Source organism: Natator depressus, chromosome 13, assembly GCF_965152275.1.
Source record: "Natator depressus isolate rNatDep1 chromosome 13, rNatDep2.hap1, whole genome shotgun sequence".
Taxonomy (NCBI): Eukaryota; Metazoa; Chordata; order Testudines; family Cheloniidae; genus Natator; species Natator depressus.
The window spans coordinates 37,454,315-37,468,400 of record NC_134246.1 but is presented as its reverse complement, the minus strand read 5'-3'; the positions used below and the strand labels follow the sequence as shown (position 1 = coordinate 37,468,400).

Sequence of the window (14,086 nt, the reverse complement as noted above, 5' to 3'; positions counted from 1 at the left end):
CCCGGGCGGGACGAAGCGGGTTTTTCCCACTATTTTGTGTGCAGAGAGCACGTGCCTCAGTTTCCCTGGATCTCTGGAGCCTTCCGCACGGATGCCTGCCCCTCCCCCTCGTGCTTCGTGCAGCACGTCGGGGAAACTGAGGCACGCACACTACACATGGAAAACAACCTGCCCCAGCACACGGGGACCAGCGTCCTCGCCCCCCGCCCCGCGGCTCCCCCCCCCGGGGTCCTCGCCCCCCCCACTGAATCACCCCCCGACCCGCCGCCCGCCTGAGGTCCTCACGCCCCCCCCACTGACCCGCCCCCGCTGACCGGAGGCTGCCCGGGCCGCGCCTGCTGCGTGGAAGGTCCCGTGGCCCCGCGCCCGGCAGCGGGGTGTCCCTAGCAGCCGGGCAACTGCACCCAGCCGGGGGCCTCGCGGCTCTAGAACATGCTCCTGACGCCTGATCCTTGGGTCCCCCCCACCCCACTCCCTGCCGCTGGCCGCCACCCACGCCGGCTTCCCCCAGGTCCCCACCACGGGAAGCGCAGCCCCCACCGCCGGAGTCCCTCCCTGGGTGGAGCCAGGGACCAAAACGCGTCGAGGTCCTTCAGGCGATCGCCAGTGCAACCCCAGCCACGTCCGTCCCCTACTTCCGCCCTCAGCGCCCCCAACGGGCTTCGTGCCCTCCGCGTGACGCACTTCCAGCGCCTGAGGGGGCCCCGCCCCGCCGTCGGACAGTCTCTTAAAGGGCCAGGGAGCTGTTTCCCGGAGGGTCAATGTTAGGGTGTGCGGGGCAGCAAATGGGGAGGGGGCATCTGGTCTCCCCCAAATAAGGGTCCTCTACAGACCCCATTATCCCAAGGCCTCCCACAAATTAAGAGCCCCAAATTCCACAATGGCCGCAATATAACCCCCCAATTTCTCAGGGACCCCCCAAATTGAACCCCCCAAATTCCAATGGCCCTCCAAAGCACCCAGTTTCTCAGTGTCCCTCAAGTTGATCCCCATGGCCCACAAATTAAGAGATCCCAAACCCCCAGTGCCCCCAAATTAAGAACCCCAAATACCACAGTGACCCCCATATAAGGACCCCCAATTTCTCAGTGCTTCCTCAAATTGAGACCCCCATTTATGAGCCTTCAGATGCCCCATTACCTCCTCAATTTAAGACCCCCCTAAATTCCTTAGTGGCCCTCCACTGCCTCAGTGGTTCCCCCAAAATGAGGGTCTTTTGTGGGCCCTCAAATAAGTCCCCCAAGGCTCCACCTTTCCCATGATCCCCAAACAAAGCCCCATTGCCCCCTACAAAAAAGACCTCCGTAGTGTCCCCCAATATCCCAGTATCCCCCAAATGCTGAGGGCCCCCCCAATGCCACTGTGCCCGCTCCCAGTGTGGACCCCGCCCCCCCGGTAGCCCCGGTAACAGGCATCGGCCAATGGGGGCTGGTGGAACGCTGGGGCGACGCTGGCGGAACCGTGGAGTCGGGGGGCGATTCTGGTCACCGGGTTGGGGGACGGAGCAAAGCAGGTGAGGGGGGTCAGCGGGGTCACAGCCCCAGTGGTGAGCCGGGGGAGTTCTTGGGGGGGTCACAACCCCAGTGGGGAGCTGTGGGAGGCCAAGGCAGTTCTTGGGGGGGGGGGTCACAGCGCCAGTGGGGAGCTGGGGGAGGTTAGGGAGGTTCTTGGGGGGGCTCACAGCCCCAGTGAGGAGTGGGAGGGTTCCTGGAGGTCACAGCTTCATGTAGGGAGGGAGGTTAAGGTGTGTCAGAGCCCCATGGGTTGTCTCATTGGAGACCCAGCCCCACTGGGGTCCAGGGGTTTCATTGGGGGTCCCAGCTAGGATCTAACTGCCTGCCCTGCCCCCAGAGGGGTGACTCTCTGGCACCAGATGCACTGAGCCCCCCAGCGCCCCCAGAGGGGCAAGAGGCCGTCATGGTGGAGACAGCCCCCTCGGCCCCCTACCTGTCCGTCATGGACCAGTACGGCTACCAGCTGGGCAAGATCATCGGCCACGGCTCCTATGGCATTGTCTACGAGGCGTATTTCACCAAGCAGAAGGCCAAGGTGGCCATCAAAATCATCTCCAAGAAGAAGGCATCCGATGACTATCTCAACAAATTCCTGCCCCGCGAGATCCAGGTAGCGAGGGGGTGCCGTGGGGTGTGGGGGCCAGGCTGTGAGCGCCGTGGGGTGGGGAGCCGGGCAGGCGGGATGGTCATGGGATGCTGAGGGGGCAGGACAGGGGGCGCTGTGGGGCAGGAGGTGCTGTGGGGCAGGGGGGATCAGCAGGGGGCAGGCCAGGGGGGGATCATCAGGGGGCGCTGTGGGCCGGGGGCTCGTCAGGGAGTGCCATGGGGCTGGGGGCGCTGTGGGGCAGGGGGCAGGCCAAGGGGTATCATCAGGGGACCCTGTGGGACCGGGGGCTCAGCAGGGCGCACTATGGGGCAGGGGGCGCCATGGGGCGGGGGGATCAGCAGGGGGCACTGTGGGGCCGGGGGCACCGGGGGGCAGGCGGCGCCGTTAACCCCTCGCCGCCCGCAGGTGATGAAGGGCCTGCACCACAAGTACTTGATCACCTTCTACCAGGCCATCGAGACCACGTCGCGGCATTACATCATCATGGAGCTGGCGCCCGGCGGCGACATCCTCGAGTGGATCCAGAGCTCGGGGCCCTGCGCCGAGCCCCTGGCCGGCCGCTGGTTCGCCCAGCTCACCCTGGGCGTGGCCTACCTGCACAGCAAGGCCATTGTGCACCGGTGAGGGGCCACGCCCTCCAGCCCCCACGGAGCCAAGCCGCAGGCTGCAGCCAGTAGGGGGCGCCCACCACCACTGGGGAATTACAGTGGGTCCTGCTCTATTGGGGGTTGTGCCATTCCCCTCCCTGCTGGGGGGCTGGCTCCCTGGCACCGCCAGCCCCCCAGTCCCAGCGCCTTTCCCGGTGCCCCTCTGCCACCTCCAGCCTTGCGGAGCGGGCCTCAGTTTACCAGCTTCCCCTCCGCCACCTGCACCACACGTGGCTTGAGGCGGCGGGTTGGGGGAATATTATCTCACCCAGGCACCGCCATGAAACCGAGCAGCCCCCACCCTGGCTGGCCTAGCCTGCCCCCCCGGCGCTCCCCCCCAGAGCTCCCCAGCCCTGAGTCCCAGCCATGCTGCATTCCACCTCTTGGATCTGCCCCTCAAGCCCCAGACAGGCCACTGAGTGCTCTGCAGGCTTCCTGGGGGACACCCCACAGGGCTTCTGGGGGACCCACAGACCCCTGGGGGCCCCCTGCCCACTGGCACCATGAGCCAGTGCCTGTAGAGGGGAAAGGCCCCACGCCCCATTCCCTAAGCCAGCCAGTCCCTGCCCTGCGGCCGGATCAGAGCCAGCACCCCCTAGAGAGGAAAGGCCCCGTGCCCCATCCCCAGCGCCCCCTAGGGGCAGCCCTGCACCCCCGCCGACCCCCCGCTCCCTCCTGCAGGGACCTGAAGCTGGAGAACCTGCTGCTGGACAAGCGGGAGAACGTGAAGATCTCGGACTTCGGCTTCTCCAAGCAGGTGGTGCCGCAAGTCCAGCCGCCGGCCAGTCCCTCGTACCCACTGCTGGCGGGCTCCAGCCCCCTAAGCCAGACCTACTGCGGCAGCTTCGCCTATGCCTGCCCCGAGATCTTGCTGGGGCTGCCCTACAACCCCTTCCTGGCCGATATCTGGAGCATGGGCGTGATCCTCTACACACTGGTCGTGGCCCACCTGCCCTTCGACGACACCAACCTCAAGCGCCTGCTGCGAGAGACCCAGAAGGAGGTGACCTTCCCTCCCCAGCCGCACGTCTCCGAGGAGTGCAAGGTGGGTGGGGGGGGGCAGCAGGGGGCGCCGGGAGCTGGGAGGGCTGCAGGCTAACAGGGGGCGCTGAGTGGCCGGCAGGGAGTGGGGGAGCTGGCCAGCAGGGGGCGTGGTGGGTTGGGGGGCCAGACTGGCAGGCGGCATCCAGCAGACCCGGGTGTGGCTGGGAAGATGTAGAGAGATAGGTGGATCATGGGGGGCTGGGCAGACAATGCGGGACACAGAGCAGGGGGCTGGACACTGGTGGGTGGACTGGAGGGGCTGGTTGATCCATGGGGGGCTGGACAGATCATGGGGGGCTGGGCAGTGTTTGAGGTGGGCTTGGTGGGTCATGGGGAGGCCAGGTGGATCGAGGGGGACTGGGCCCCATGACAAGGCAAGCGGACCACAGAGGGCTGGAGAGATCGGGGGGCGGGGATCGTGCGGATCGAGGGGGTACAGACCCAGTGGAGGGGAGTGAGCCAACTGAGGGGGGGCTGGGTGCCATTTGAGGTCGGGCCAGGTGGATCATGGGAAGCCAGGCCCAGTGGAGAGGGGAGTGGCTCATGGGGGCTGGGTGGACCATGGTGGGGCTGGACAGATCGGGGGGGGGGGCAGATCAAGAGGGGCCAGGCCCAGTGGAGGAAGCAAGCGGGCCACGGGGGCCAGGCAGATAGCGGGGCCCTTAACGCTCCCCTTTGCCTCCCCAGGACCTAGTGCACCGGCTGCTGTGCCCGGTGCCCCGGCGCCCCACGGTGCTGGACCTGCTGCAGACGCCGTGGGTCCAGCGTTTCCAGGGCGAGCGGCCCCACACCGAGCTGCGGGCGCTGGAGGCGGCCTGGGGGGTGCGGGCTGAGGGGGGGCGGGTGCTGCCCAGGACCCCCTCCTTGCCCCTGCACGGTGAGAAGAAGCGGGGGGGCAGCAGAACCCAGCTGAAGGTTGCAAAGCTGCCAGAGAAGGGGAGCTGAACCCCCAATAAAGAGAGCCCAAACCTATGGGGTGCAGTGTGAGGAGGCTGGGAAAAGAGGGGAGCTCAGTGGTGGGGACCTGGGGGCACCATGCCAAGGGGGTAAAGAATGCCGCTCTATATTCTCAACCTTTTATTTTGGGGTCCTCCACCTGAACCCCGATTTCAAGGCAGCTAGAAAAGGGGGGCTCGGGGCTGAACCCCCCAGAATTGTAAACCCTGAGGTGGTTGTGGTTGGGACCTAGTGGGGAGCACAACACTGCACCCAATACTCTGACCCCACACATAGAGGGGGCAGAACAGCCCCCCTGAAGTTCACATCTAGAGAGGGACCTCTCTACCACCCTTTGGCTTTTCGGATGCAGCCCCCCACCTTCACATCTCGGTGCCAGGACTCTCCCGTGCTCCCAGCGACACCCCCAAATTCCTCCCCACAGGCGTGGGGGGCAGAGGGAGTCCCCCTTAGCATTCACTCCAATGGGGGGGTTCTCCCTCGGGCCCCAACACCCCAGAGTTTGGGAGATGGCACAGCCCCCCCCAAAGTTCAGTACAAGTGGGAAGGATTGGGGCGGGGGGCTCAGCTGCGGGGGAGGGGACATTCAGGGTCCCACCCCAGAGTGGCCGGGCACTGCTGGCAGCAGCAGTAGGTTGATATCTCCCCTCCCCCACAGCATGGGCTGGGCTCGAACCTAGGCGTGTGGTCCAGAGCAGGGCCGGCCCAGGGAGGGACAAGGGGTGGGGGGGCGGAGCTGGGGCAGGGAGCAGCCCCCACCCCACAGCCAGCAGCAGTAGGAGGTTATCTCACTTAGCCACACGCACACACAGCAGTAGTAGGTTGTTATCGGTCTCTTATACCCCCCCCAACACCAGCAGTACCAGGTTCTCTCTCACACACACACAGCAGTAGTAGGTTGTTCTCTCTCTCTCTCACACACACACACACACACACGCACACACACAGCAGTAGTAGGTTGTTCTCTCTCTCTCTCACAGACGCACACACCCACACAGCAGTAGTAGGCTGTTATCTGTCTCGGACACCCCCGTCCCACCCCCACAGCAGGTTGTTATCACACACCTGTGCCTGCAGCTGTAGTAGGCTGTTATCCCCCCCCCCCCCCCCGCGCACACAGAGGGACACAGGGGCTCAGTCACTCTGGAGTTTATTCTGCCCCTTGGGAAGGCGCAGTGGGGGGCACCGGTGCGGGGGGGCAGGAGCGAGCGAAGGCCTCCAGCCCCTGGGTGAGGAGTGCCTGGGTCATTCCATCGGGGACCAGGACGCAGGTGACACCTGGGGGAGGAGAAGAAGAGAGTGGTGGTGACCCCCACCATTCACCCCTGCCCCCACCCCTCCATTTGCTCCCCTCCCCCCGCAACATCCCAGTCCCTGACTCCTCCCCCCATTCCCTCCCTGGACCCTCCCCCAACATTCACCCATGTGGGGCTGGCAGGGGTTCCTGCCCAGGAGGGCTGGGGGCACCCGGGGGGGCGGAATCTGTGGTCACCCCGCCTCGCCCACCTAGCTTGCTGACATCCCGGATGTTGCGCTCCTCGTCGTCAAAGAACAGCATCTGGGCGAAGGGGACCCCGGTATCCTGCTGCAGCCTGGGTGGGGGGAGGGGCAGACTCAGGGCTGGCAGTATAGGGGTTCGGGGGGGGGTTAAGGGTGCAGTGGGGGTTGGGATCTGGGGGGTTACTTAGGGAAGTGGGTGCTATTCCCCCTAGGCTGGATCTCAGCTGGGGGAGTGGTGTTTAGGGGTGCAGGGGGTACCTGCTGCTTTGGGGACTTGGGGGTACCTGTGGAAGAGGGTGGAGTGGGGATTGGGGGGTTTGGAGGCATGGGGGGTGCAGTGGGTACCCATGGAGGTGGGTTTGGCAGGGTTGGGGGTGCAGTGGCTACCTGTGGAAGTGGAGGGGTGGGGGTTTGGGGATGCAGTGTGGTTTGGGGGTGCAGCGGGTATCCGTGGAAGTGGAGGGATGGGGGCTGGGGGGGTGCAGCACTGTTTGGGGGTGCAGTGGATACCTGTGAAAGTGGGGGGTGGGGGCTTGCGGGTGCAGCGGGGTTTGGGTGTGCAGCGGGTACCTGCGGAAGTGGAGGGGTGGGGGTTTGGGGGTGCAGTGCTGTTTGGGGGTGCAGCATGTACCTTTGGAAGTGGAGGGGTTTGGGGTGCAGCACGATTTGGGGTGCAGCACGTACCTGTGGAAGTGGAGGGGTTTGGGGGTGCAGCAGGGTTTGGGGGTGCAGTGTGTACCTGTGGAAGTGGAGGGGTTTGGGGGTGCAGCAGGGTTTGGGGGTGCAGTGTGTACCTGTGGAAGTGGAGGGGTTTGGGGGGGCAGTGGGGTTTGGGGGTGCAGCGGCTACCTGTGGAAGGGGAGGGGTTTGGGGGGGCAGCACGGTTTGGGGGGGCAGCGGGTACCTGCGGAAGGGGAGGGGTTTGGGGGGGCAGCACGGTTTGGGGGGGCAGCGGGTACCTGTGGAAGGGGAGGGGTTTGGGGGTGCAGCGGGTACCTGTGGAAGTGGTGGGGTTTGGGGGGGCAGCAGGTACCTGTGGAAGGGGAGGGGTTTGGGGGGGCAGCGCGGTTTGGGGGGGCAGCGGGTACCTGAGGAAGTGGAAGGGTTTGGGGGGCAGCGGGTACCTGTGGAAGTGGAGGGGTTTGGGGGTGCAGCGGGTACCTGAGGAAGGGGAGGGGTTTGGGGGGCAGCGGGTACCTGAGGAAGTGGAGGGGTTTGGGGGGGCAGCGTGGTTTGGGGGGGCAGCGGGTACCTGTGGAAGGGGAGGGGTTTGGGGGTGCAGTGGGTACCTGTGGAAGGGGAGGGGTTTGGGGGGGCAGCGGGTACCTGAGGAAGTGGAGGGGTTTGGGGGGGCAGCGGGTACCTGTGGAAGGGTAGGGGTTTGGGGGTGCAGCGTGGTTTGGGGGTGCAGCGGGTACCTGTGGAAGGGGAGGGGTTTGGGGGGGCAGCGGGTACCTGTGGAAGTGGGCGCTCTTCCCCCCAGGGTAGATCTCCACCCGGTGCAGGAAGCTGTGCAAGCCGAAGAGCTCCAGCAGCTGGGTGGCGCCGCGGGTCTCGCCTGTCCTGGGGGGAGAGGGGTGGTCAGAGGGGCTGGGGTGTCGGGGGCGCAAGGGGGCGCAGGGGGCGGGGGTCAGACACTCACCGGGAGGCGGCTGCCATGGGGACGCCCAGGCCCTGCAGTCGCTCCAGCACAGCCAGCACCTCGGGGTACAGCCGGACGGGGCGGCCGCGGGCATCCAGCACCGAGCCAGCCCTGGGGGCAGACGGGGTTACCCGACTCCTTGGAGCCCCAGTACCCTCCCTGCTGACCCCCCGGCCCCCTATAGCCTCCTCTGATCCCCTATAGCCCCCCATGGCTCCTGATCCCCTCTAGCCCCTCCCTGCCACCCCCTATGGTCCCTTATAGCCTCCTCTGACCCCCTATAGCCCCTCCCCTCTGACCCCCATAGCCCCCAATCCCCTATACCCCCCATGGCTCCTGATCCCCTTTAGCCCCTCCCCTCCCCCCTATGGCTCCTTATAGCCTCCTCTGACCCCCATAGCTCCCAATCCCCTGTAGTCCCTCCCCTCTGACCCCCATAGCCCCTGATCCCCCATAACCCCTCCTACCCCCTGTAGTCCCCATAGCCTCTTCTGACCCCCTATAATCCCTTCCCTGACCCCTATAGTCCCCATAGACCACATAACCGCCTCTGACCCCGTATAACCCCTCCCTGGCCACATATATCTCTCCCTTATAGCCCCCGATCCCCTATAGCCCCCATAACCTCCACTGACCCACCATAGCTTCTTCCCCTAGCCTCTCTGACACCTATAGCTAGGACCCTACCAGATTCAAGGTGTCACAGACTGTGAAGTCTGGTCTCTCCTGTGCTTTTACTGGGCAGAGTTCATGGGGGGCAGGAACTTTTCTCAACCTGGGGGTCCCGACCCTAAAGGGGTTACGGGGGGGCGGGGCTGCTGGCCTGGAGTGTCGCCACCAGCAGCAGCACAGATGTCAGGGTGGCAACACCGCAACCCCCCCAAGAACCGTGTGACCCCCCCCCAGCCCCCTCTTGGGTCGGGGCTCCCCGGTCACCGCAGGGGACATTTCTGATTTCAAGATCTGGGATCATGAAACTGACGATTTTTAAAATCCTATGACTATGAAATTGACCCAAATGGACCCTGAATTTGGTAGGGCCCTTCCCTATAGCCACCTCTGACCCCACAGCCCCTCCCCTGACCTCCTATAGCCTCCTCTGACCCCCTATAGCCCCATCCTCCATAGCCCCTCCCCTGATCCCATATCTCTCTCCCTTATAGCCTCCTCTGATCCCCATAGCCCCTCTCCTGACCCCCTATAGCCCCATCCCCCATAGCCCCTTTCCCAACCCCCTATAGCCACCTCTGACCCCATGGCCCCTCCCCTGACCTCCTATAGCCTCCCTGACCCCCTATAGCCCCATCCCCCAGAGCCCCTCCCCTGACCCCCTATAGCCCCATCCCCCATAGCCCCTCTCCTGACCTCCTATAGCCCCATCCCCCATAGCCCCTCTCCCAACCCCCATAGCCTCCTCTGACCCCCTATAGCCCCATCCCCCATAGCCCCTCCCCTGACCCCCTATAGCCTCCCCTGACCCCCATAGCCCCTCCCCTGACCCCCTATAGCCTCCCCTGACCCATAGCTCCTCCCCTGACCCCATCTCTCTCTCCCCCTTATAGCCTCCTCTGATCCCCATAGCCCCTCCCTGACCCCATGCATCCCTCCCTTATAGCCTCCCTAACCCCCTACAGCCCCCATAATCTCCTCTAACTCCATATACCCCTCCCTCATAGCCTCCCTGACCCCCTATAGGCTCTCTCAGACCTCATATATCACTCCCTTATAGCCCCCCAGACCTGCTTTAGCCCCATAACCTCCTCTGAACTCCATGGCCCCTGACCTCCTATAGTCCCTCCCCTCCAACCCTGCTATAGCCCCTCCCGTGACCTCCTATATCCCTCCCTTATAGCCCCACAAATCCTATATCCCCATCCATAGCCCCCTGGCCCCTCCCCATCTTACCCCTACACTCCTCCCTCTTAGGCCAACTTCCGTTCCCCCCGCCCCCTCCCCATGTTCCCCTTGCCCACCTGCCCCGCTGGAAGGGGGGGTCCACGTGGGTGTCAACCCAGAAGGGCCACAGGGTGTAATCTGTAACAAGAAAGGAGGGGCATCACCCTCCATGGAGACCCCCATCACCAGGACCCGAACCCAGGGCTGTGGGGAGACCCCACCTAGCAACTGCCCCACTAGGGGGTGCCCCACACTACCTCCCCGCCCAGGATCCCAACCCAGTCTCTGGAGACACAGACTCCATAACCCCCTGGTGACCCCCACCCAGATCTCCCCAAACCCTCCAGTCACACCCCCCCCACTGTCCCAAACTCACCCAGAGCTAGGACCCAAAGGCAGGGCGCGGGGAGACACCCCCAAAACCTCCCCTCTGCCCCTCCAGCATGCCAGCCAGAGTCGGGGGACACGTGTAACCCACACACCTCCTGGGGGTGGTGCTCTGTCCCGTCTGATGGCACTGAGACCACTAGAGAGAGTGAAATGGGTCTGCCACAGCCTTAGCTAACAGGCAGTTGGCTTTTAGCTCATGCAAGAAGCTCCAGAGGTCCCCGGTTCGATTCCCCTTGCCGGTGCTATACAGGGGACCCCCCCCCATACCTCAAACTCACCCAGGTCAAACACAACCAGCCCAGGGAGGTGGCACATCGGGTCCCGTTTGTCGGGGGGAGGGTAACAGAGAGAGATGGGGGGTGTCTGGGGGCTGGAGAGAGGGACAGACGGGGAGCAGGGGGAGCGTCTGGGCTGGATGGGGCAGACCCGGCTGATCGCTGGAGTGGGCCGGGCTGTGTCAGCTGGGCCTCACGTGTTGAGCCATAGAGACTCAGGCTAGACAGGCTGCTCTGCAGTTAACCCCGCCTATGCCAGAGCACAGAGCTAAAGAGCCCAGTGCAGAGACTCACCCCAGAGCCAGCTGCAGCTCAGTGCCAGGTGAGGGGTCCCCATGTAACCAGCCCCCCCACACCACCCCAGAGCCAGCTGCAGCTCAGCACCCTGCGAGGGGTCACCGTGTAACTGGCTCCTGCGCCCCACCCCAGAGTCAGCTGCATGTCAGGGCTGGGTGAGGGGTCCCCGCAGGAGTGAGGGAAGCTCCCTAACATAGGAGGGGGCCCCCTGGTGCCCAAACCATGGCCCGGCCCTACCTCTCCGCCCCGTCTCTTCACTGCAAGTCCTTGGCCCCCGCTCACTCCTCCTCGCCCCCTCCACCCCGGCTTGCCCTTACGCTGGTAAAAAGTGGGTGGTCCATGGCCCCCTGACTGCACCTCTTCTGGCACACTGGGTCCCCGTATAACCAGCCCTTCCGCCCACCCGAGACGGGTCCCCTCTCAGTGGGGCTCACTGTATAACCAGCCCCTCCCCTCCTTGGAGGGGGCCACGTCTCAGCGCCAGGTCCCCAAATACCAGCACCCGTACCATACACGAGCAGCTGCATCTCAATGCTGGGCAAGGGGACCCCATATAACCAGCTCCCCCCAGAGGGGCCGGGCCATGTCTCAGCACCGGGTGAGGGGTCTCCCTGTAAGCAGCCCCCCAAACCTCCTCTCAGTGCCAGGCAAGGGGCCCCCCCTCTAACCAGCCCCACCTCCCCATCCCAGAAGCAGCTGCATCTCCACACCCTGCTGCACTGAGACACCTTTATTAACACTCAGCGATCCAAACACAAGGAACAAGACACCAACGGGGACCCCCGAGCGCTGGCCACTGCTACAACCATGCCGCCCCAGCCCCCCACGGACGGCCACCCACACTGAGAGTCCATGGGGGAGGGGGAAGCAGCCATCCGGACAGCGCTAGCAGAGCGGGGGGTGCTTGTGGGGGGCTCTGTCGCTCCAGTAGGGGGGTCCCATCACCGTAGCTGCCCCCCCCGCAGAGCCAAGACCAGGTGGAGGACGGAGCCACCCTGGATCTTGTAGTCGGCCGCAGTCTTCTCGTCGTTCCTGCAGGGCAGATGGAGGGACACACAGACAGAGGGGGCATGAGCCGGGCGTAGCCACCACACAGCTGCCAGCCACGGGGGTGGGGCCAGGACTCCGGGGTTCCATCCCTGGCTGTGGGAGGGGAGTGGGGTCTAGTGGTTAGAGGGGGCGGGGGCTGGGAGCCAGGACTCCTGGGTTCTACCTCAGGGGAGCGGGGGCTAGTGGGTTAAAGGCGGTGGCCCTAACAGCCCTTTATGCCAGCTGGCAAAGGGCACCCCCCTCCCCGTAGTGTGAACATTCAGCCCAACAGCCTCTTGTCGGGTGCCCTGTAACCCCTGGCGACCCGAGAGCTGTGGCATGGTGCAGGCCCCGAACACACCGTTCCTCACAGGTGCTGCCAACATGTCCCGGAGGCAGCAGGCCACCGAGCTGGCCCCGGCAGCAGGAACGGGGATTCTACTGGCCTGAGCGCGGACATATCCATCCATGCCACGCAAAGCAACAGTGCCCATTGCCCCGCGGAGGCGGCAGCCGGCCCGGCGCCCATGGGGATACGTGGCAAAGTGTCCCTGGGGTACCCAAATGGGGGAGATCCTCTGCCGGCGTGCCAGGAGCTGGCCATGCCAACAGCTTGATGGCTAGGAAAAGCTGGTTCGTGCCCCTAGAATCGGCTCTGCACAGAGGGCGCATCCTCAGTGGGGCCAGCCCCCTGCTGTGGCCTCCGTCTCTCTCTCTCTCTCTCTCTCTGCCGGAAGATCCCACTGGGGGTTCTGAGAGATGGGCAGCACCTGCCAGGGAGAGGGAGAGGCAGAGCCTGGAGGGGTGGCAGAGGAGGCGGGCAGGCTGTCATCGGCCACCCAGTTTAAGCACCAGCAAAGCTGCTGCTGATGGGGGAGGCTGGGAGCCAGGATGCCTGGGTTCTGTTCCAAGCTCTGGGAGGGGAGTGGGGTCTAGTGGTTAGAGCACAGGGGGCTAGGAGCCAGATCCCCTGGATTCTATCCCATAATGCGCTAGGGAACGTTCTGCTGGCAGTGAGAGCCAGATTGCCTGGATTCTATCCCACAATGCACCAGAGGCTGCTACACTTCAGATATCCCAGAACGGTCCTGGGCTGCACCGACGACCGCGCCCCTCCCCCCCACGCACATCTGCTTGCCGCTGTAGATGAGACGCTGCTGCTGGGGTGGGATCCCCTCCTTCTCCTCCACACGCTCCTTTATCCGCTCCACCTGGGGTATGAGAGAGAGGTGAAAGCCGGGAGAACTCTCCCCAACCCCGAATAACTCCCTGCCCCAGGGGCTTCTGGGACAGAGAGGACAGGACCAAGGTCTGGATCCCAGGAGAGTGGGGAAGGGATGGAGGGGGCAGGTCTGAATGCTGGATCCCAGGAGAATGGGATGGGGGAAGGGTCTCCAGAAGGGCAGGGTCTCCCCCAGCCCCACCCCCTCAGGACAGGTACCTTGTCTGTGGGCTCAATGTCGATCTCGATCTCCTTCCCGGTCAGCGTCTGGAAGCAGCAGGGGAAGCCCCGGTTAGCAGCAGCTCCCCTGGGATTCCCCCGTGCACAGGGGCTGGGCTGTGCCCACGCTCCCTGTCCCTCTATCCCATGGTGGTCCAAAGCAGGGAGAGGAACTGCAAGCTTCTCCCACAATGCCCTTGGGGACCGGCTTTCCCATCATGCACTGGGGCACCAACTCTTGCTCCCTTGCTCTGCCCCCCCATGCAATCCCCTGAGACCCCCCCTTCACCCATCATGCACCAGGGCAGGGGCAGTCCCTGGCCCCCAAGGCACTGGGGGGGTCACACGCTGCTGTCAGCCTGTTCTCCCAACATGCACCAGGGCAGGGAGTGGGCAGCACCTATCCCAGGATGCTCTGGGGCAGCAACTCTTGCTCACCCGCCGCCCCCATTTCCCAGCAGCCCCCGCGCCGGGGTCCCCCGCTCACCTTCACTTTGATCAGCATCGTGGCCCGGCAACTCCTCACCTCTGAGCCGGAACCAGAACCGAGCCCCCGCCGTTCTGAGGCTTTTACCCAGCAGACTCCGCGCGCGCGGCCCTCTCCCTGACGTCACTTCCTCCACCTTTCCAGCCCGGCCCCGCGGGGCACGACGGGAGCTGTGGTCCCCTCAGCCCCGCCCCAGTTCAGAACAAGGCAAGAGACTACAGCTCCCATGGGGCAACGCAGAGGCTGGGGGCGGGACTAGGGGCGCTCCCTGAGCCCAGTGCATGATGGGAATTGTAGTCCTCGCACATCTGTTACCCCTTGAGCACGACCGGGGACCGGACTACATTTCCTATGAGGCAA

The 14,086-nt window shown here is 64.7% G+C and overlaps 3 protein-coding genes across 3 annotated transcripts; 1 reads left to right on the top strand and 2 right to left on the bottom strand.

Annotated features, from left to right (window-relative positions):
- The first annotated feature begins 1,917 nt into the window (after positions 1-1,917).
- Positions 1,918-4,757, top strand: TSSK4 (testis specific serine kinase 4). Its single transcript, XM_074969421.1, has 4 exons — positions 1,918-2,124; positions 2,527-2,741; positions 3,450-3,813; positions 4,500-4,757. Exons 1-4 carry the CDS (start codon positions 1,918-1,920, stop codon positions 4,755-4,757), a joined length of 1,044 nt encoding a protein of 347 aa, XP_074825522.1.
- Positions 4,758-5,908: 1,151 nt separating this feature from the next.
- On the bottom strand, positions 5,909-10,684 carry MDP1 (magnesium dependent phosphatase 1). Its single transcript, XM_074969935.1, has 6 exons — positions 10,476-10,684; positions 9,885-9,945; positions 7,912-8,022; positions 7,725-7,832; positions 6,276-6,361; positions 5,909-6,047 (listed from the first exon to the last, which is right to left on the bottom strand). Exons 1-6 carry the CDS (start codon positions 10,510-10,512, stop codon positions 5,920-5,922), a joined length of 531 nt encoding a protein of 176 aa, XP_074826036.1. The 5' UTR covers positions 10,513-10,684; the 3' UTR covers positions 5,909-5,919.
- An 815-nt stretch (positions 10,685-11,499) lies between these two features.
- Positions 11,500-14,015, bottom strand: NEDD8 (NEDD8 ubiquitin like modifier). The gene is made up of 4 exons (XM_074969936.1): positions 13,727-14,015; positions 13,240-13,287; positions 12,927-13,009; positions 11,500-11,801 (listed from the first exon to the last, which is right to left on the bottom strand). Exons 1-4 carry the CDS (start codon positions 13,742-13,744, stop codon positions 11,711-11,713), a joined length of 240 nt encoding a protein of 79 aa, XP_074826037.1. The 5' UTR covers positions 13,745-14,015; the 3' UTR covers positions 11,500-11,710.
- Between the last annotated feature and the right edge of the window lie 71 nt (positions 14,016-14,086).